Raw genomic sequence first — 21865 nt, forward strand, 5'->3', positions numbered from 1 at the left:
TACTTTGCGAAATAGGTGAGAGGTGAGTTTTAGAAGGTAAATGATAAAACGTTGCTCGTTTTTATTCTAATCATCTAAATTCTAAAACATCTAATGATTTGGGCTATGATGTATTTATCTGATTTATGGGTTTATATGTAAACTCTATGGTCCATGCCTAAATAACTGCTGAGTGAGTGTATCACAAGTAGGAGCATGTACTTAGTTGTTGCCCAAAAGGTTTAGTGAGTCACTGGCAAAGTGAGATCATCATCCAGCCACACCTTTTTAGGCCAACATGCTTTGACATTTTTATCAAACAAGATTAAGTAGTAATTTTTACCCTATTGTGCTGTAAAAAAAATAAATTTGTGTATGAGAGAGAGAGAGAGAGAGAGAGAGAGAGAGAGAGAGAGTTTGTGTGAAAAAGAAAACTGTTGCTTAGCTGTAGACTAGCATACCAGAACACAATCATCGGAAACATGTGCTTTACAAAGACAATACTCACAGTTCAGTGATTCTACTACACCGTCTTCACTAAGTCAACAGTATCTGTTTTGGAAGGTAATATGTAAGTTTTGTTTACCTTGGAAAAGCACTGTTTAATATCATAATTAAAGGGATAGTTCCCACTAAAAATGAAAATCCTCTCCTCATTTACTCACCCTCATGCCATCCTAGATGTGTGACTTACTTTCTTCTGCTGAACACAAAGATATTTAGAAGAATATTTCAGCTCTGTAGGTCCATACAAAGCAAGTGAATGGTGGCCAGAAATTTGAAGCTCCAAAAAGGACATAAGTGCAGCATAAAAGTAATCCATATGACTCCAGTGGTTTAATCCATATTTTCAAAAGTGATATGATTAGTGTAGGTAAGAAACACATCATTATTTAATTCCTTTTTTTAACATAAATTCTCCTCCCTGCCCAGTAGGTGGGGATACGCGCAAAGAAGGCAAATAGACAAAAACAAAAGCAGAATGTGAGATTTTTAGTAAAAAAAAGAACTTAAATATTGATCTCTTTCTTATGGATTTAAACTGGAGCCCAGTTGGAGCTCACTCATTGAAACAGGAAGTAATCGCGTTTCCATAATCAGTGACAAGCTCGATTTGGAGGTTGCATTTTTCCCTCTAACATGACATATTTTGACTCCACTGATGGTTAGGTTTGGGTTGGGGTGTTCAGTTTTTAGTATATGTATTCCTCTTCATTCTATTACTGCCTTTTAAAAAAACACACTTCACATTTTGTTTTTGGCACCCTCCATGGACATTACTCCCGGAAAATGGAGCTCACATGTGCCCATTCACAACACTTACCGCTTTGGCCACTGGGGGCATTGTTTCGCAATTTGGTAATCATAGACCGATTTTAGTGAAAGAAAAGTCAACCTACTGTTTCTGATTCCACTGTAAGATCAGTCTGGCCGTTGTTATGAAAATCTCTGTCCTACTAGTTTAAGCTGGAATGCTTCTCTGCTTATTTCTCAGGATGGTCTATATTAAATATTACATGGATAGCACATCTTCCCAGGTAAAGAATACATCTGGATGTATCCTACTACCTTTTTAATAAACATGTTAAAAACATGTTGTCTTGTCAGACCAAGACAAAAGAAGCCTCTTTGTTTAACATTGCCCTCTGGTGTTTGAAAGGGGCTATTGCTAGAATTATGAGGGTCCAGTTGTTACACAGCAGGGGAAGATGACTATAAATGGTTCCTAAAGAAATTATAAAGTCTATAATATATATATATATATATTATTCTAAATCTAGATGTCTGTGCCTGAGAGAGTGTCTTGCTGAGGTATTAAAACAGTCCAAACAATCTTTAGAACATTATGTAGATATTCTTGTTTCTTTAACACTTTCTGCTCCCTCTCTGTGAATTATAAAGGATTTCCATCAGGAACACAACATCAAACATCTTAGTAATGGGAACAGAAAACATGTTTTCTATTCTGCAGTTCATTTTAGCACCAAAGGTGGGGCATGTGGTTAAATGGTTGAGTGTTTATGAATTCAAAGTCTAGCATACAGAATTGTTTTATTCCTTCCTCTCTCCAGCTCTCCTTCTTTCTCCATCTCCCTCCCTCCATTGTCTGGCAGTCTTTTGTCCTAGAAAGTTATAATACACAATAGTGGCACAGAATCTTTAGGAAAACAACTTCTGGATAACATTTTTAAGATAATTTATTTTAATATTTTTGCAAGAGTCACTCAACTGTCATTGCTTGTAAATCTGTTTTCTATAGCACAATGTAAATAGATGTGCAGGAACACTGAGACATTGACGACAAAGTTATTCACAAGAGCAATAATCTCGTATTCATCTTATCAATGTAACAATCAAGTTCAGATGACAATTAAAGACAAAAAAAAAAACAATAGATTTTTAAAAATGCATTAAATTAACAGGTTAATGTACAGTACAGTATCAATATCCTTTTTTCAAATGCGGGAGAGGGTTTTGTTCTATCACTGCAACTTGACAACACAATTCCATTCTTGTTCTTTCAAGATGTTGTGGCTTGTTGGTACTGTTAGTTTAACTCTGTAGTTTCAAGAAGCATCCTGTAAAACAATTCAATAATAGTTTTTCAAATGTAATTTAATCAATGTGCATGGTTTTTTTTCAAGAATCTGCTTCGATACTTGTCATATTATTTAATGTCACCGTATTCATAATTCGCATCTTGACAACCTGAGGTAAGAGGTTGTTTTTAATGCAATATTGGTGTTATTCAGAGACTTGCTAATGCCCTACCCCATCGCTTTTTCTCACCATGTCTTCCTCTGCAATGTTCCTCTTAAGACGATCCCAGGAGTGTTCTCTATCTCCTTCGTCCTTTGGCCAGTCCAGATATGTACAGGATCTCACCATTCTGGCCAAACTACAGAATACTGCATAATGATAATGCTATTTTTTAAACCAATGAATCAATCTTTTTAAAAAGAGTTCCATAATATGTAAAAAGGTTTAATTACCAATGGAAAGCAGGGAGCTCAAAGGCAGAGATGTGTTTGATGAAGATGACGATGAGACGTTGTATCTGCTCTTCCAGCAGCCAGTGGTTAGCCAATTTCATCTCCAGACTGCACCAGTTACTACGTAGATACCAGCGACAAATCAAACAAACTGTGCACTGCCTGCTGTAGATACTGTCTGCATTGTTGTCCACTATACCTTTCCCCACCTAGAAGATGTTTTACAAGAAATTACTATGTTGTATTTACAAAAGAATTAAAGTTCTGTTATTCTAAAAACTTTTCTTTTTTTTCCTTGGTTTCTGGCAAAATAATGTTTGTGAATTCAAACTCCAACTGTCAAAATAATTTTATGTATACAAGCCCACACTATGCCTTTAATCTGCTCTCTCACATACATATATATATATATATATATATATATATATATATATATATATATATATATATATATATTTGACAGTCTGTCTGACTATATGTGATATCTGTTTACCACCAAATTTCAGTCCATTAAAACTTTCAGTCAAGGCTTTTTGAAACCATCAAATTTTGTCTTGACAATCTAGTTTTACAGTTGAGCTGAGTGAGCTACAGTTGAGTGATTATCACTACTAAAACACTATTCCAAGAAAAAGAATGTGAACATCCCATAGTAATACTACAGAATATGGTGACTCTGTGGCAATGAGGCCCTGGCCTGCACAATATCCAGACCTGAACCACACTGAACATCTTTGGGATGAATCAGAATGCCTTCTACAAGCCAGACCCCATCGCCCAACATCAGCACCTGACTTCACTGATGCTTTTGTGTCTGATTGGGAGTAAATCCATGCAGCAATGATTCAGCATATAGTGGAAAATCTTTCTGGAAAAGAGGAAGATGTTAGGGAGGAGCAACCTCCTATTAATGAAAATGGTTTTGAAATAAAATGCTCAACAAGTACATATGGGTGTGTTCTGTGGGTATCCACATACTTTTGACCACAAATACTTCTGCAGGCTAGTGTAAACTTTTACAATGTAAACTCAAAAATAAAAGTGGCATTGAGATGTTTTTATTGTAGTTAATTTCACATGATCAAAGAAAAACACCTGACCTCAAAGTCTCTGTTGTGAAGACAGCCTCAGTCTGGGGTAGCCTTGTTCCTCCAAAGGCATCATACTTAATTTCCACCATCTCTCCATCCACCCCCTCAACTCTTCTCCTCCTCCTGTACCACTGCCTACCAAATCTCTCCAACTATCCTCTTAGGCAGAAGAAGAGGACCACCGAAGACCAGCAAGCAAAGCTATATCGAACTGCTACTTAAAACAGCAGAGAAATGCTGACAGCTGTGCTTAGATAACAGAAGTACGTGTGTCCGTCTGGCACAACTTTTCCATGGTTAAAGTTCAGTTTCTGGTAATACCAGACACATTGCTGCTTCTGCATGTGGATCACCTGAATTTTTGTGTTGTTCTCTGCCCAATAAAGAATTCAGCCATTCTCACAATCACACTGGAATTCCATTCTATCTAGAACAAAGGCTGTTAGCTTGGGCAAAACTTCAAAGATCAATCAAGACTAGAGGGCTGTCATTTTATAGATGCAACAGCTACATGGATTTCAGCAAGGGTGGATAGAGTACTGAAAAATAATACTCATCAAATAATACACAAGTGCTGTTACTTCTTAAAAAAGGTAGTTTGATTTGAGTAAAATTACCTGTCCTAGCAGTAGTGAGTATTGAATAGAGATCATTCTTGTTTTGTGAAATTCTTGTGGTGCTCCATCATGCTGGAAAATGCATGGATCATCATCAAATTGCTCCTGGATCTTTGGGAGAAGTTGCTCTTGCAGGACGTTTTGATACCATTCTTTATTCATGGCAGTGTTTTTGGGCAGAATTGTGAGACAGCCCACTCCCTTGGATGAAAAGCAACCCCACACACGGATGGTCTCAAGATGCTTCACTGTTGGCACGACACAGGACTCATGGTAGCGTTCACCTTTTCTTCTCCAGACAATCGATTTTCCAGATGTCCCAATCAGTCGGAAGGGGGCTTCATCAGAGAAAATAACTTTGCACCAGTCTTCTGCTGTCCAATCCTTGTACTTCCTGCTGAATTTCAGTCTGTCCTTGGTGTTTTTCTTGGATAGAAGTGGCTTCTTTGCTACCCTTCTTGACACCAGGCCATTGTCCAAAAGCCTTCGCCTCACTGTGCATGCAATATTCTTTGCAGGAATTTCCTTGCATGTGAGGCCATTTTGATGCAAAACAATGATGGCTGCATATCTTTCTTTAGATGTAACCATTGCTAACAAGAACACAATGATTGGAAGCACATCTTCCCTCCTTTTGCAGTCTGAGTATGGACAATTCCCTGAATAATGGCAACAGTCAGTGTTGTTTAAAGTATCCATTTGTCATACTTGAGTAAATGTAAAGTTACCTTCATGGAAATTGACTCAAGTAAAAGTTAAAGTAGCTCATGAGAAAATGACTTAGTAAAAGTATTTAAGTAACTGTTATTAAATTTACTTAAGTATCAAAATTATATGTAAATTGCATAAATTATGAAACAGTTCATTAAACCCATGGCAACTTATTTGATTGTTGGTGCTCATCATTCTCATGCCATCCCAGATGTGTATGACTTTCTTTCATCTGCAGAATGCAAATAATGGTTTTAGAAGAAAAAAGCTAAAAAAGCACATTAAGGGAGCATAAAGTTATCCATACTACTACAGTGTACTGTATAAGTTGCTATTGCAATCTTGGCACGATCATGATTTCAAGCTTGATTTCACTTTCTAGTGCTTGATGCATGTATAAAGCCCTAGGTGGTGCTATAGGAAGTTTAATCGAACTTGAAATCCTGATCGGCAAGGAGACTGCTGACGTCAAAATGTATAGTATTTATAGGAATTATATTTTGGTTTTATGGATTACTCTTATGCTGCATTCATGTGCTTTTTGGAGCTTTAAAGGTCATTGAATTGACCTTGCATTGAACAGCAATATTCTATTCTTCTGAAAATCTTTTTTTGTTTGTGTTCTGCAGAAAAAAATAACAATAACGTCATACACATCTTGGATCGAATGAAGGTGAGAAAATTATGAGAGAATTTTGAATGACTTACAGTGTGCATGAAAGCCAATTTTGGAGCCCTTCTTACAGAAATCTAGATTTGCAAAGAATTCATAAACATTTTATTAGATTTGTACAATTCATACAGCCGATTGACCAGAGTGTAGCACAGGAAGAATTGAGAAACCCATTTTCTATTTAAAATGTTTCTTTGAATTCAGGAACTACAAAGTGATCTAAACAATTTGTGATAAGGAAATAAGGTATATTTACAGGCTGCAATGTGTTGCAAGATCTCTTAGTGTGTCAAGAAATACGTTAGATAACTGTTTGCATTTGTTTATTCTGTAAAATTTTCATAGCAACATTTCCAACTTCCACAACCACTTGAACTCCAGTTGCACTGTGGCAACGGTCAGTGAGTAACCAGCTAAAATAAAAAGGCAAATAACTCCCATTACTTTAATCTCAGTTGCACTTTTAAAAAAAATCAAATTACACTTTAGTAGTAAATGACAAAACTCTACATGCTGCCTTTATGTAGTAGTTCATTATCATACTAGATTGATTGCTTAATTATAATAATTGATTTTTATTGATAACCCTGCACAGAAACTGTGAAGCTAGATTAGAGGTACTAGCAGTTTTTCTTGACAGAAAATAGTTCTCGATTACAATGGGGACATTTTAAATGATAATAAGTAAAAAGAATAAAGATGAATTACACAACCAAAATTGACACAATTGTTGATCTTCAACAATCTTCACAACACTGTAAACTAAAAAATTTTAAAGAATATTTTGTGGCTAATGCAACACTTTTTACCAATAAAAAAGGTCAAGACAATCTATGTTATTTATCAAAGATATCTTCCATTAAATATTATAAATAACAGTGCACACTTTAGGCTGGGAGTTCTAACCCTGACAAGTTACAAAATAATTAAATTAAAATAAGCACAACAAAAGTATGAACAAGAAATAATTAATAGAAACTTTAAGCCAAATAGAATCTTAAAACATTCATTATGTATCCTCAACTTGTAACCGTTACGTAACTATTTTTAGGATTAGAGAAATAGGAGTACAACACAAATCCCAGACCGTAAAAATTTGTACTATATCTCAAACTCAACTACATTCTTCAGATAAATAACACAGACAAACATTCCATTTGTGGGCAAGATGTGCAAGATTTAAGTACACGACTGCTATAAAGTCAACATTGGCAGATCAGTTTCAAGAAAACCGTTTAATATTGCTCCTGACTACCTTCCCTCTTTTACTCTTCCACTCAGTTTCTTCCTCTCTCCATTCTTCTTGACCTTTCCCACTTCCTCTGGTAGTGCAAATTTTTCCATCGCTTCCTTTTCGAATTCCTCCATCTCATTGTCGTTTTCATCACTGTCCTCTAACTCGCTCTCCTCTCCTTCAGTCAAGTCCTCCAAAATGTTCCCCACACCTTCCACAAACTCTCTGAAAGGCATATGATCGTGAGCAAACACACCATTCTTAAAGAACTCCTTCACAAACTCACTAAGTTCTTCCTTCCTGGATGTTTGGTCCTCTGGATCCTGGAGCTTTGCCAGGTATTCCTGGAGAAGCATCTCAAAGTCATTTAGGCTGACTGGAGAGAGCCCTTCTGCTCGAGCACAGTCTGCTACACCACTGCATGGCTCCCTCTGCCTGTGATAGTGCTGTATTCTCTTTCTTTGTTTGGCCCAGTAGTTTTCATGGTCACGATTGTGACGTTTGGATGTCTCATATGTTGATCCACGCCTGTGTCGCACCTTATTGTTCCATTCCTTTTCATCCTTGTGTTGTTTCTCTTTTTCATTGTGACCATTTGTCGCCTCATTTTTATAGTAGTATGCCTTGTTCTTTTTTGCTTCCTTTATTCCCTCTCTTTTCCACATTCCATCTTTGGACCACTCCTCTTTCCCTCTCTGTGCCCAATCCTTTTCCTCCATTTTCTTTCCACCATACTCTTTGGAAAATTCTCTCTCACCTCTCCAAATTTTCTCTGTTTTCTCATTCACTTTTCCCTTACTCTTTCCTTTTCTAGACTCCTTTTCACCTTTCTCTTTCAATTCTTTCTTTTTTTCTTTATGGCCATTGCGGCCAGCCTCTTTTTCGTTTTTCCAATCTTTTTGCTCTCCTCTCAGTTTCCATTCTTTTTCCCCTTTCACTTCCTTGTTCCCAGTCTCTTTCCAGTCCTTCTTGTCTAATCTCCTTTCATTCTGTTCTCCATGTTTGTCTTTCATCCACTTTTTATCTTCTTTCCATTCTTTTTTCTCCTCCCACTCTTTGAAAGCTTTCTTTTTTCCAGTTTCTTTTTGCATTTTACCATCCTCTTGTTTTTTGTCCTTCCACTCTTTTTCATCTTTGCTCTTCCATGCTTTGCCCTCCTCTTGGTTGCCTTTATCTTCTTTCCAATCTTTCTTTTCCATCATCTGTTCATCTTCTTTTTTGACACAATTTTTCTTTTGACATTCTTTTTCTCCTATGCTTTTTTCTTTCTCCCCTCTCATTTTATCCCAATGTGTCTTGATCTTAATTTCTTGCCTTTCTTTGGGTAGTACGTCTCTTGAGTCTCCAGTAGAGGGCATCCCAGAATCTGCAACAGGATGCACAGGTTCTGCTTGTCCTGGAATAGAGCAAAGATGACAAATTATAATTAGGTTTCCTTTGTAATTCATGTTTATGTGCAAAACAGTAAAAAAAAAAAAAAAAAAATGCATAGTTTTCTTCCAAAAGGAAAAGCATACAAAAGACTAAAGAGGGGTTAAAAGGTTATGCTGAGACTTCACATGTCTTATTGAATGTGATGAATAATGGAATATAGTCAGCTGGTGAAAATTTAATAATAAACTCCAACAAGGTCATCAGTGCCCTTAAACAAAACAGAGCATTTTTGTCATATATAATATTGATAAAATACAATAAACAAATATTGTTAATAAAAATATATTAAATAACAATTTAGGTTGAAACTTTTATGTGAGAACCATGGAGTGCTACAAGAGAATATTTATATTGATAAAATATTAATTAAAAACATACAGTACTGTAAAAAGTATTTGCCCCTTCCTGATTTCATAACAAATTGTTTTAGATCTTTAAAAGAGATATAACATAAAACAAAAGGCAACCTGAGTAAACACAAAATAGAGTTTTCAAATATAATATTTGACTGTAGTGCCCATTTAAGGTCCTGCCACAGAATCTCAATCGGGTTCAAGTCAGGACTTTGACTAGGCCACTCCAAAACTTTAATTTTGCTTCTTTTGAGCCATTCAGAGTTGGACTTATACCTACACTTTGGATCACTTTCTTGCTAAATAATCCAGTTGCGATAGAGCTTCAACTCAAGGACTGATGACCAGACATTCTCCTTTAGGATTTACTGGTAGAGCAGAATTCATGTACCCCTCAATTATTGCAAGTCACCCTGGCCCTGAAGCAGGAAAGCATCCCCACGCAATCACACTACCACCACCATGCTTGACCGTAATTATGATGTTCTTTGTGGAATTCTGTGTTTGTTTTACGCCAGATGGAATGGGACCCGTCTTCCAAACAGTTCCACTTTCGACTCCAGTCCACAGAACATTCTCTCAAAAGGTTGGAGAGTCATCAAGGTGTGTTTTGGCCAAATTCAGAGCCTTGTTCTTCAGGGTTTGCAGTGGTTTTCACCTCACCACTCTTCCATGGATAGCATTTTTGGCCAGTGTTTTTCTGATAGTTCCTTTTTCCTCATAATTTCTGGAATTCCTTTCGACCTTAGCATAATGTGCTACTGAGCGACATTTTAGCCAACTTCATGCTGCTGAAAAAGTTATATTTAGGTGTTGATTTGATTGAACAGGGCTGGCAGTAATCAGGCCAGTGTCTAGTCCAGCTGAACCTATTATGAATGCAGCTTCATAGATTTGGGGATTTAGTAACTAAGGGAGCAAATACTTTTTCCACAAAGGCCCAGTTGGTATTGGATAATGTTATTTATTGAGGCAAAAAAGTTATCACTTAAAAACTGTATTTTGCGTTCAAAATCAGGATGGGGCAAATAAAAATTCACAGCACTGTACATAATGATTTTATTTTATAAAGAAGAGACCACGGAGTGCAAATGAACCCAACCTAAGTGTATGATATTGGTCGCCAGGTATAACAGTTAAATAAAGAGTTTAGCTATCATTTTATGAAAATCTTTGACCACAGAATGTAGCTACTAACCAGTCAGAATCAAGAGCTGTGCAACACATGTATACACCATTCAGCCACAACATTAACACCACCTGCCTAATATTGTGTGGTGCCCCCTCGTGCCGCAAAAACAGTGCCAACCCGCATCTCAGAATGGCATTCTGAGATGCTATTCTTCTCACAACAATTGTAGAGCTGTTATCTGAGTTACCGTAGACTTTGTCAGTTCTAAACAGTCTGGCCATTCTCGATTGACCTCTCTCATCAACAAGGTGTTTCCATCTGCAGAACTGCCACTCACTGGATGTTTTTGGCACTAGACAGGCTGGTTTGACTATTTTTGTAACTGCTGATCTCCTGGGATTTTCAAGCACTACATTCTCCAGAATTTACTCTGAATGGTGCAAAAAAAAAAAAAAAAAAAACACAACATTTAGCAGTTCTGTGGACAGAAATGCCTTGAAGAGAGGTCAACAGAGAATGGCCAGACTGGTTCGAACAGACCGCTCTGTACAATTGTGGTGAGAAGAATGCTATTCTAAATTGTGGGTTGGTGCAGTTTTGGCGTCATGAGGGTGACCTACACAATATTAGGCAGGTAGTTTTAATGTTGTGGCTGATCGATGTATGTGTGTACTACACCTGTGCTTTGTGTAAGCTGTGATACGGTCCGTCTCAGATGATCCAGTTCTCTGTGCAGTAATGGCAGGGCCTCCAGCTCTCCCTTTGCTCTCTCACTTTCTTCTTTCATTCTCACGTTCTCTTGCTCCAGCTCTTTCTGAAAAGCAGGTAGCCTATCTAGTTCTCCTTTTATCTTCTGGCACTGTTTCTCCAGCTCTTCTCTCTTCACACGCTCCTTCTCTCCCTCCTCTGCCCAAAGCTGTGCTGCTTTCAGTTCAACTAGATGTTGCTGAGTTTACAACAAGACAAATAAAGAACACCGAACAACTGAAACACTTCGTAACTTTGTATTGTAGCATTATTTCAATAATAAAATAGAAATTAAATCAAAATTATAAACAGAAATGTTATTGGATTAATGATTTCTGCCTGCATTATTCTCATTTGTATGCTGTTTGGATAAAAGCGTTGACTAAATGAACATTCACAACACAAATTTTCAGTCCACCCAGCCCATTTATCGGAAACAGACTGCAAAAACCGGTCAAAAATAAATCGTCATTTTATTGATGTCAGAACTACCGGTTTTGAAAGCTTTCATGTTAACATACTGCCATTCATATTTGTATATCAATGGCTATTCATTATTCGGCAGGCACTTTGTAAATCATTTCACATGCAAAGAGGTTAGTCAACTGTAAGAGGTAATTCACATATAGGCTGTACATTTTAAAAGTACACTGTCAAAAACAACCTGTTTAATTCCAAGCGGTTCACGGTGGATGTACAATCTTTAAGAACACAATTGACATATGTGTATATATATGAAGTGTAGACTAAGGCCCCTTTAATGGAACAACTCCATCTTTAAATAAGAAGTTGAGTTGGTTTGCACATGCCTGTACCTGAAGCTGTGCCTGTAGTACCAATATTTGCTGATCGTCCTTTGCCTGTTTGCTTAAAATATCTGGAGGCTGAAGACCAACAGGTGTGTCTCTGGAGACCTCAGGATTCAGCCACTCCTATCACACACAAAAACATAAATTCTGTCAATAAAAGTCATAAACCAACTACATAAAAACAAATGCATTTAAGGTCTAAAAATTGCAGAAAAAAAAAGGAGACTGCCAGGAGAGAACATTATCTGACCTGATTTGTAGGGCCTTTCAGCTCTCCAACGTCAATGTCCCCTTCAGAGGAAGAAACAGAAGATAAAGCAACTCAAACCTAGATCATTATTAATGGGAAAGGTCAACCCAAAAAAATAATTCTGCTATCATTTACTCACCCTCATGTTGTTCCAGTCCAAACCCATATAACTTAGGTGGAACGTTTGCCCGATTTTATAAATTTCAGTAGGTTATTCCCCATTCCCTTTCACTGTATGAAACTAATGCGATGAAAGCGAATGGTGATGGAGGCTACTATTCGGCTTAAAATCTTTGTGTTTTACCAGAGAGAAAAAAAAATAATAAGGGTTTGAATCAGCATGAGGGTGAGTAAAACAAATAATTGACATATTCCAAAAAAATCATAAATTAACATTGGGCCATGTGATAAAGTTGGGATGTAAAAAAGTAACATTAATTTCACACATAGCATCCAATACAGACAACGTGCAAAGGATAAACACCGTAAACCAGTGGTTTGGAAATGAAATGTGCAATGTTCAGAGTTTAATCTAAAATCTTGTCTATTCATTCTAAATGTTTAGTGTACGCAGAATTTATCACTGTGATTTAATCTGACATGGTCATTCATTCACAGTGGTTCACAGTTGCTTTGCATCAACTTGACATTATAGGAAATTAAACATACCGCATAATACTGCATAAAAAGCAACAGCCATGATGATTTTTATTGTACAGAGCTAAAAAGACTTTGATAGAAACACAATAAAAAATTATCCAGTGTCCTGCAGCTCTATATGAACACCTATAACTTTTAATGTATTTAAAAGCTTCAGAGACTGAAAGTTTTAGGTTGAAGGGCTGAAAATTAGAATGCCCCTAATAGTGACTGGATGAGCCAGGTTTGAAAATCCCATCTCTGAACTTTCTATACTGATACTTCAAGTTGCTACAGTACATTGTACAAACTACATTATTTAGTACAAGTATTCTGATTATTATTAATAATAAACAATTAAAACGATGGAGTTTTTTTTGAAAATGTTTTATAATAATAATGCAGTTGCCGCCATTTCACAAAAGCAATTAAGAGCATGTAGTGCCTTACCTGTGGGGAAATCACTCTAATGCAAAGCCTCTTGAAGATTATTGCTTTAAATATTTTGAGTACATCACCAAAAGACACACACGGTATTAATGAGTTTACGTCCAGCACATGGTCAGGTAAGCAAGAGCACATGCATGTTTTCAACTGCAGCAACCGTTCACCAGCAAATGACTGTTAGCTAAAGCATCTCATTTCTAAACCCCTGCAACATCAAACACACATTCTCTCTTTCTCTTCACCTACCGTCATCCGGGTCCATGAGCAAACCTGTGGAATAATACATCTCAGTCTCACAGGAATTATTCAAATTCACTCTCTGATATGGGCTATGAACATTTGGTCTCAACCTTTTATCCAAAAATGAATGCCAGTTTGTCCAGGTGCATTTAGAGACGCTACAAACCAGCTTTATGAATGTGGGTTGAAGTATAACACAAATTAGATTCTGAATATGTAGTTCATGTAGTGATTGAAAGCTTAATAATTGTGGCCTAAGAGCATCATTTTTATTATACTACAGTATATGATGACACACAGTATTTAAAAGCATATGAAGCAAAGAATAATCCAATCACAGATTACTTATCACAAATATATTGTGCAGACACATATACCGTAACTAACGGTACAAGTACACAGCAAAAAAATATTTTCAAGACTTAAAATTCCCTAAACATTCTTAAACGTGATTTATTAACTCGTAAAGCAAAATGGCATAAGATAGGTCTTGTTTTAAGAGAAATCTGACAGAATTAAGTGAACTTTAGACTTAAACAGGAAACAAATCTGCCAATGGGGCTAGACAAATAAACTTTTTCCGTTTGAATTAAGTGCACTTTTCTTACTCCATTGTTGAACAGCTTTTACTTGTTTTAAGCATTTATCTTACTAGATTCTGTAAGATTTCTCTCAAAACAAGACTTAAAAAATCTTTAGGAAGTTTGATTGTCAAGTAAATAAATCATGTTTTAAGAAAGTTTAGATCATTTTACTGGAAAACAAGATAAAAATACTTGTCTTGAAAATCATTTGTTGCCATGTATAAAGTGCTAAATGTCTGACTGAATATGGCAACCACTAAATTTTACTTTCTAATAAACCAAGAGAACAGTACAGCAATCTACAGGCCAAGAGCCTCAAATGTATGAAAATAAGAAAACAGGTGGTTTATGCCTCATACTCACCAGAGAAGAAAATGGCTCCTAGGCCTAGAAGAACGACAGCTCCAATGATGCACTTGTTCAAAGAAAAGACTGTTTCCTCCTCTCTTTGAGGGGGCTGGAACTCTTCCTCATCCCCCTCTTCATCGTCCTCTTCGTCATTCTTGCCATGGTCCAAAGAGCCCAGGTGGGAGATGTTCCTCTTTCGTAAACACTCTCCCTCCTTTCCTTTTGTTTCCAACACTTCTACATCTGGCTTGGTCTCTACGGAATTCAGGACACATGATTATTCAGGAATATTATTGAGTACTTTATAACATGGTTTGCACATGATTCAGCAATACAAACAAATCCCATTTTACATCAAATAAAGCTAGCTAATTAGAGCAGCTATATCACTCTTTTGTGTAAAGTTTAGAAGGTCCTTTTGGAGCCATGGATGCTTCAAATGTGTGGTATAGTAGCTTTTACATACATTGCTTTAGCTAACATGTTTTGCACTGGTAGGATTTGTTCCTGGATGAGCATTAATTGTTGGGGAAGGCTTAGGGTAATGATTGTTTGATAGGAATGTTGTTCCAGGAGAAAAATAAAAAGGTTCACTGAGAAACATTTCCAACATGTTTAAATAGTGTTGTGCAAGCAAATGCACAATGCAAATGCAGTCACACAGAAAGTCCTAGTGTAATCTACAGAATCATTCAACTGACATTACTTCAACTAAAGCCCAGTGCACATTGCAATGCACACTGTACAATTAGGGCCACAGTCTGAGACAAAATGGAAGTGTACACCCATCTTAATTAAATTCAAAGATGTAAAATAAATATGGACATATCATCACGAGTGTACATATACCGTTTAAAGTTTGTTTTTTATTCGTTTTTAACGCCATGCCAGCTTCTATGGTCATTTCCATGGTGAGAAATGTGCAAGCAATTCTAAGAGGTTTTTAAAATACATTTTTCCTAAAAACTCTACAATTGCGTTCGGTTTGATTTTGTTAAACATTTCTTCCAGAGTGCGGACTGAATAAAAAAACGTTTCTCAGAGGGTTAAGAGCAGTAAATCTAATAAAACATGTTTCAGGAATAATGTATTCTGGCAGAAGGTACATGTTGGTGAATCTTCTCCTAATATTAAGAACTTGTGTGTCTATACCATTTAAAGAGATATAAAAGACAGACTGAGCAACTACAAAAACCACAAGTCTACAATGTCCTAAGAATTCAGGTACAAGCAAATGTTTACTGAAACATGGAATAAACAGTTTAGAGAATAATGTGCCCAAAATTAAATCAGAGCTGACTCGCTGTATATTAAAGTACAACATTAAACAAAAATAAAGTCCATCATCATTTCATATCAGACCAGCCAACTGCAGTTAGACTATAATTTGACCACCAACAATGCTTAAAATATATACAGTACATATACAAAACAGAGAAAGACAAAGTACTAAAAACATTTTAACTCATTTACCGGTAAATAAAAAAGAAAAAAGGTAAAACACACAGAACTAGATGCAACAAATTATGTAACACTTTTGCATGATTTTCCTTGTACTTCTCACCTTCTGTTATGGTCTTTCTAAGGTGAGACTCCTCAGTTTTAAATTCCTCTCCCCCCTGACAAACTGAAGCAGGAAATGTGCTTGATCCAGAGATAGTATTTGTGTGTGTGAACGAGTCAAAGAATGAATCGCCATCAGTTCTGGGAGAAACTGGGCTCTCTGAGTAACCTGAAAGGGCACTTAATTCCTCTTGGTCAGCTGTCCAGGAGCTGAGGTCCTCAGCAGTGCTGCTGATAGAGGTGGAGTCCTCATCGATATGGGCTGCATTTAGATGGGCTCGATCCTCACTGGTTTCTGGAGGTGTCACCTGGAAATCATTTGGCAGACCAAAATGTAACTAGACAGGTACAGTTTGTCAAGACAAACTTTGATGTTGGCTGGAAAGAGCCTATTCTGAAAGTTTAAACTAGTTTTATAAGTTTTACGTGTTGTTTGTTATACAAACATTACAGTAAGACAAACAGACAGCCAACTAGCTAGCTACATAGTCCGACAGACTGAAAGTAGTTGGCAACACTGGATTTGTTTCAATGAAAAGTAGCTAAAGCCTACAAAAAATGTTGGTAAGGACATAATGCATTAATTAGCATATTCATGATGTCATATACATGATGTATTTGCATTTACATTTATGCATTTGGCAGACGCTTTTTACCAAAGCGACTTACAGTGCACTTATTACAGGGACAATTCCCCCGGAGCAACCTGAAGTGGAGTGCCTTGCTCAAGGACACAATGGTGGTGGCTATGGGGATCGAACCAGCTACCTTCTGATTAACAGTTATGTGCTTTAGCCCACTATGCCACCACTCCACTCGCATTCTGCCTTGTGTCAGCCCTTTACATCTTTTTGCTTCTCCCCAACTTTCTGTGCTCACATACTGTATTTTAATACAGCTGAATTCCCAATAAAGCTCATTTACATATTTGTTCTGTTGTCATGAAACTTTGCTTTTCATGATTTTCATCATGTATGAAAGTGACTGAAATGCCGTCCATTAAGACTATGTTAACCAGTAGTCACTTCTAAGCTGCTGCTCTGCACTGCTAAAATCCTAAAATAAAAACTGTAAAATTACATGCAAAACAATCACTCAGAGAGATCGTTAGAAGCGACAGAATGTCTTATTTTTTCTCTCACACAGTGCACAGCCTCAGTCTGTGTAATAGTTAGTAATAAGCAAGAAAAATAATGGTCAAATTAAATTGTTTAAATTAAAACAAAAGGAGCAAACATACAGATTATTGATTGGTCCTTGGCAACTCTGTTTGAACATGTGCAGCTCATTCACGTCTGTCTCAGCTGCCGTGCAGTGAACTGAATATACTGCCACTCACTGAACAGAGTAGATGCAGAGAGGTGTGTCTGCGGCGAGAAATAAAGACCTCATGCTTGCACGGCAGTACTGGTGACTCTTCTATAGAAAGTAGCTAAGATTTATCAAAAAAGTCACTTGATTTGTCGCTAGGTGCTTTTTAGAAAAAAGTCGCTAAAGGGGTCTGAAAAGTCCCTAAATCTAGCGACAAAGTTGCTAAGTTGGCAACACTGTCAGACAGACAGATATAGAGATCAATGGGCTAGTCTAGAGTTTAGATCATTAGAAGGGTATAAAAGACAATTTAAATAGTCTTTTCTGGTAATCGTTTATCCTATCAAATAATATCTGAGATACATGGGGGTCTGTCCCAAAACCTAATGAGCTAATCACAGTGCATTCTGAGATTGGATACCCAGGGAAGGACACATACGATGCCACATTGGCCAGAGTAAGATATCTTGGTAGAAGCAAAATTAAGATACAGCTTGGAACAGCCGACACATATTAGCATGCTTATACTGCCTTAAAATGCTGCCCCCAGAGGCAGCTCATTAGGTTTCAGAACATACCCAGGGTTTATACTAGACAGGATGAAAAAAAAAATTGTTAGAGGAAAGACACCTGAGGTAGCTCTGGAGGCTGATTATCCTTTGCATGCTCTGACGCATGGGTGTGAGCTGGATCAGACGGCTCCTGGGTTGATGGCTTTGCCTGAGGCTGGAGCTCAGCTGCTTCAGAGGAGTGCTGTACCAGGTCAATATGGCCCTCGGTTGAAGGCTCAGGTGCTGTTGAAGAGGATGGCTCTCCCTCAATCTTAGTACTTTCAACTTCTGGACCCACATTCTCAACTCCAGGCTCCTGCATATGGAAATAGATAATTGCTTTATTTACTGACCTCACTCAAGCTCTCAAATCTAAGCTCTTCCAAACTCTAATCAAGATAGCTATCAGACACATTCAACAGTGTACTTACTACAAAGGGATAGTTCACCCAAAACTGAAAATTCTCTCATAAATTTACTTACCTTCATGCCATCCCACATGTTTATGAATTTCTTTCTTCAGCTGAACACAAAGATTTTTAGAAGTATATCTCAGCTCTGTAGGGTTCATACAATGCAAGTGAATGGTGGCCAGAAATTAAAATCACCAAAAAGCACATAAAGGCAGCATAAAACTAATCCATAAGACTCCAGTGGTTTAATCCAGGTCTTCAGAAGTTATCCGTTAGGTGTGGGTGAGAAATAGAAACAGACAATATTTTAGTCCTTTTTTACTATAAAACTACTATAAAACTTGTCCAGTGAGTGGCAATATGCACAAAAAATGTGATTTGCTAAAAAAACTAAAGAAAAATGTGGATGTGAAAGTGGCAATTTATAGTAAAAAGGGACATAAATATTTGTCTGTTTCTCACCCACACTGTTAATTTCACTCCTGAAGATTAGGATTAAACCAATGGTGTCGTATGGATTACTGTTATACTTTGTGATTTAAAAGTTCTGACCACCATTCACTTGTATTGTGTGGACCTACAGAGCTGAAATATTCTTCTAAAGTCATACACATCTGTGATGACATGAGGGTGAGTAAATAAGATAATTTTCATTTTTGAGTGAACTATCCATTTAATAGTTTGTTCTAATATATCAAAGAATTATAGTTTTCAAACCACAGAGACTTTCCTCCCATGCCATGAAACACATACCTTCACCTCTGGAGTAAGAGGAGTCTGGTTGTTGCCATTGGCACTGTTGCTGTTATCAGACATTGCCCCCCTAGTGGCTTTGTCCAGCAACTGAAAACCACAGTTAGGGGTTAGTCACCAAAGCTCTCAGAAAAAGGATCAACTCGGTTTACATTCAGCTACATCAAAAGACAAACACAAGAAGTGCAATCTGAATTGTGAGATGAGTTGTTGAATAATACCATGATCTCAAGTCACAAATGTTAAAAGGAATGGTTCACCCAAAATTAAAATTCTTTTTAATTTCATCACCCTAAAGTTGTTTCATATAGACTTTCTATCTTCCGTGGATACAAAGGGAGAAGTTAGGAAGTATGTCAGTCTCAATCACCTTTCATTTTTACTCCAGTTGTCTATCAGACATGTAAACCAAACAGAAGATGTTTAAATAGGCTTATAGAGATAGGGTAATGAGCAAGTTCAGTAAAGAGAGTGACTGCACTATAGGCCCCTAAGTGTAAAAAGAGGCATAAAACTTAGGGAGAGTGGGAAAAGTCCCTAGAAGTGATATAAGTGCAGTGAAAGAGTTTTCACTTCATTAGTATTATCTTCATGTCGTTCCATTGGTTACACCATCTGTCCTATAGGTGGCAAATGCTTTGGCAAAGAACTGGGTAACTAAGGATGTCAGTCAAACAAGAGAAACAGCCCTAAAGGCATGCAAGGAAGAGTAGTGGAGTTATTTTCATAGTGACAGCACACACAAAAAAAGGAATACTTCTAGAATACCAGTGAGAAAACGAAGACAGGCGTTGGTGTCTTTTCCAACTGTCATCTCAGTTATTCACAGCAAGTTGTTGAAATATTTTTTATTCATGAAAAAACATTGTGAATACTTGTGAATATTCAGTAGATTTATTCAATCAAGCATAGGCTTCTGTGAAGCCAAATAGTAAAGGTTTGGGCAAATGTTGAAAATAAAAGAGGCCTAAATCACCCATGTAACACTTTGTGACACACTTCACTCTTTAATAAGGATATTTTTTCCCTATCCCAGTAATTTGGGTATGCTAATAATGTGACTCCCAGGAGAGATTTTTTTGAATGTAGCCATGAGAGTTGATGGCTGAAATAGATAACAGCTAAAAATAATACAGAAAGCAGCACAAAGACACACCTAAATAAACTGGTGTTATTTGAGAGAAGTCTGATATTAAGAAAATACTGAATTGCAATATTAATTTGCAGTTAGCAGAGGAAGTTATCATCTGACATGTATTGCATGAACTTGCCACGCAGATCTTCTGAAAACTCTGGTAACATGTTTACATTCACAGACAGACAAGAGCTGAACTTTCCCAAGCTTCTTAATGTCTTCAATGCAGTACATTGCAAGTACAATACTTACAAGCATTTACCATGATATTTTCCACAAAATACTACAGCTACTAGTTGTCATTACTAACATAGTGACATCAAGGAGATCCCGTATTAATTTATGATGCATAATTTTGATTACTAATAATTACAATTATATTCCCACAGTAGCAATAACAACTTTGAGAGCACTATGAAATTTTGGTGGAAGCTGGTTACCATGGAAAATGTTTGTAAGGTACACTAGTAGGTATGGAAACGAATTGAGTTGAGACAGTAATGGAAAAGTTTCATTCGTTCGCTTGTCACTCTTATCTCTCATCATCTCCTCCCAAATGCCCATACAAGGAAACACTTCATGTCATAAGATAAGAACTTGGGCACAACGAAAGATGGTTTCTATGCAACATGAAAACTGTGCTGCTTGCCATCATATGATCTACGTATTCTTGCATGTTAACAAGTATATTGTATGAACTTCTGCGTACATTTCTAGAATACACAAGGGGCGTGTTCAGTTCAAAAACCGCAGGCAAATAAATGTTGGAGTCGCACTTTACATAAAGACATGCACATGTCGGAAATACAAAGAGACAAGAGCACAAAGTTCACGAACAGACAAAGTAAAAGTTCAGCTGCAAACAGAACCATACCTCACAACTCTGTCCGTCTGTTATATCGCTGTATTCTCCACAACCCTCTCGTCTCGTGCAAAGTGTGAAGCGTACAGTTCTGTTGTCACGCCTCTCTGGTCCCTGAAGTTCTCCACCAATCACCACTTGACTCATCTTTATTCCGCCCATATTCAGCGTTCTCCACCAATAACAACATTCTATATCCTCCAATACACCTTTGTCTTGACTGACACGCACAGGTGACATGAAAATTAGGTGCATGTGTTGTACTAATTGCGTTTCAAAATGCCTTATTTGCTTTAACAAGCACCACTTTTTACAATTTTGCTCATATCGGAAGAAACCCTTTTTAGGAGGGCTACAGCCCCCCCTAAAATCATCTCAGACCCTGTTACAATCTGTGACTTTGCAATCAGCAAAGTTTTTTAAAACAGCTGCCGCCGCAACGCTGCATTAGTTTCAAGCGCGAAGCGCTTTGGCTGCCTTTCTAACCTGTAAAGACTGACTACAGCGCGATCCAATAGCTTTGGAGTGTGGGCTGTGTACAAGCATATCATTGGTTTGACCCACTGAACGAATACGCCCCATGAATGAGCGCGGACAAGCGGCTGTGTCTCGTTTCGAATGCTGAAAGCTAGGTAGGACGCGTCCTTTGAAGGCTGCAGTATACCGAGCGTCCTCTTTTTAACAAGTCTCGTTTAAACGAGACAGCACTTATGACAAACGGAACGTAACGTAACATGGTTGCTATGACAGCACGCCACTCTTTAACAAGCACGAGCGCTTGGAGTGAGAAGGGAACAAAGTCCCTCTGGAAGGGAATGTATGAGGTACATTTTAGGAGAATTATAATGATGTAAAGAGAAAAGAAAATAGTAGAATACTTTAATTATATATTAATATAATTATTCATATTATATACTCTGCACCCATCTACAGAGGTACTTCAAATTCATTCCTTGCGTTTGAACATCATATTTACGGGCAAATTGTCATCATTTT

General features: G+C 37.2%; 1 protein-coding gene across 2 annotated transcripts; it reads right to left on the bottom strand.

Moving 5' to 3' along the window:
• Positions 1–6198: 6198 nt before the first annotated feature.
• LOC127658483 (pre-B-cell leukemia transcription factor-interacting protein 1-like) lies at positions 6199–20967 on the bottom strand. 2 transcript variants are annotated; one of them, XM_052147802.1, is made up of 10 exons: positions 20882–20967; positions 18873–18962; positions 17786–18022; positions 15846–16152; positions 14297–14536; positions 13356–13379; positions 12024–12064; positions 11780–11896; positions 10896–11163; positions 6199–8694 (listed from the first exon to the last, which is right to left on the bottom strand). In XM_052147802.1, the coding sequence occupies exons 2-10, from the start codon at positions 18933–18935 to the stop codon at positions 7316–7318; spliced, it is 2676 nt and encodes an 891-aa protein (XP_052003762.1). In that variant the 5' UTR covers positions 18936–18962; positions 20882–20967; the 3' UTR covers positions 6199–7315. The 2 variants fall into 2 exon arrangements, with proteins under 2 accessions (XP_052003762.1, XP_052003763.1); XM_052147803.1 differs by lacking the exon at positions 13356–13379.
• Positions 20968–21865: the final 898 nt, after the last annotated feature.

The sequence above is a fragment of the Xyrauchen texanus genome, chromosome 17 (genome assembly GCF_025860055.1).
Source record: "Xyrauchen texanus isolate HMW12.3.18 chromosome 17, RBS_HiC_50CHRs, whole genome shotgun sequence".
Taxonomy (NCBI): Eukaryota; Metazoa; Chordata; class Actinopteri; order Cypriniformes; family Catostomidae; genus Xyrauchen; species Xyrauchen texanus.

Bases quoted from the DNA above. Each gene is read 5' to 3' on its own strand.
- LOC127658483 (XM_052147802.1), bottom strand. From the start codon at position 18,935: ATGTCTGATAACAGCAACAGTGCCAATGGCAACAACCAGACTCCTCTT. The intron at 16,153-17,785 runs GTGTCTTTCCTC...AATGATTTCCAG, and splicing joins AGCCTCCAGAGCTACCTCAG to GTGACACCTCCAGAAACCAG. The intron at 13,380-14,296 runs GTGAGTATGAGG...ATTATTCCACAG, and splicing joins AGGAGCCATTTTCTTCTCTG to GTTTGCTCATGGACCCGGAT.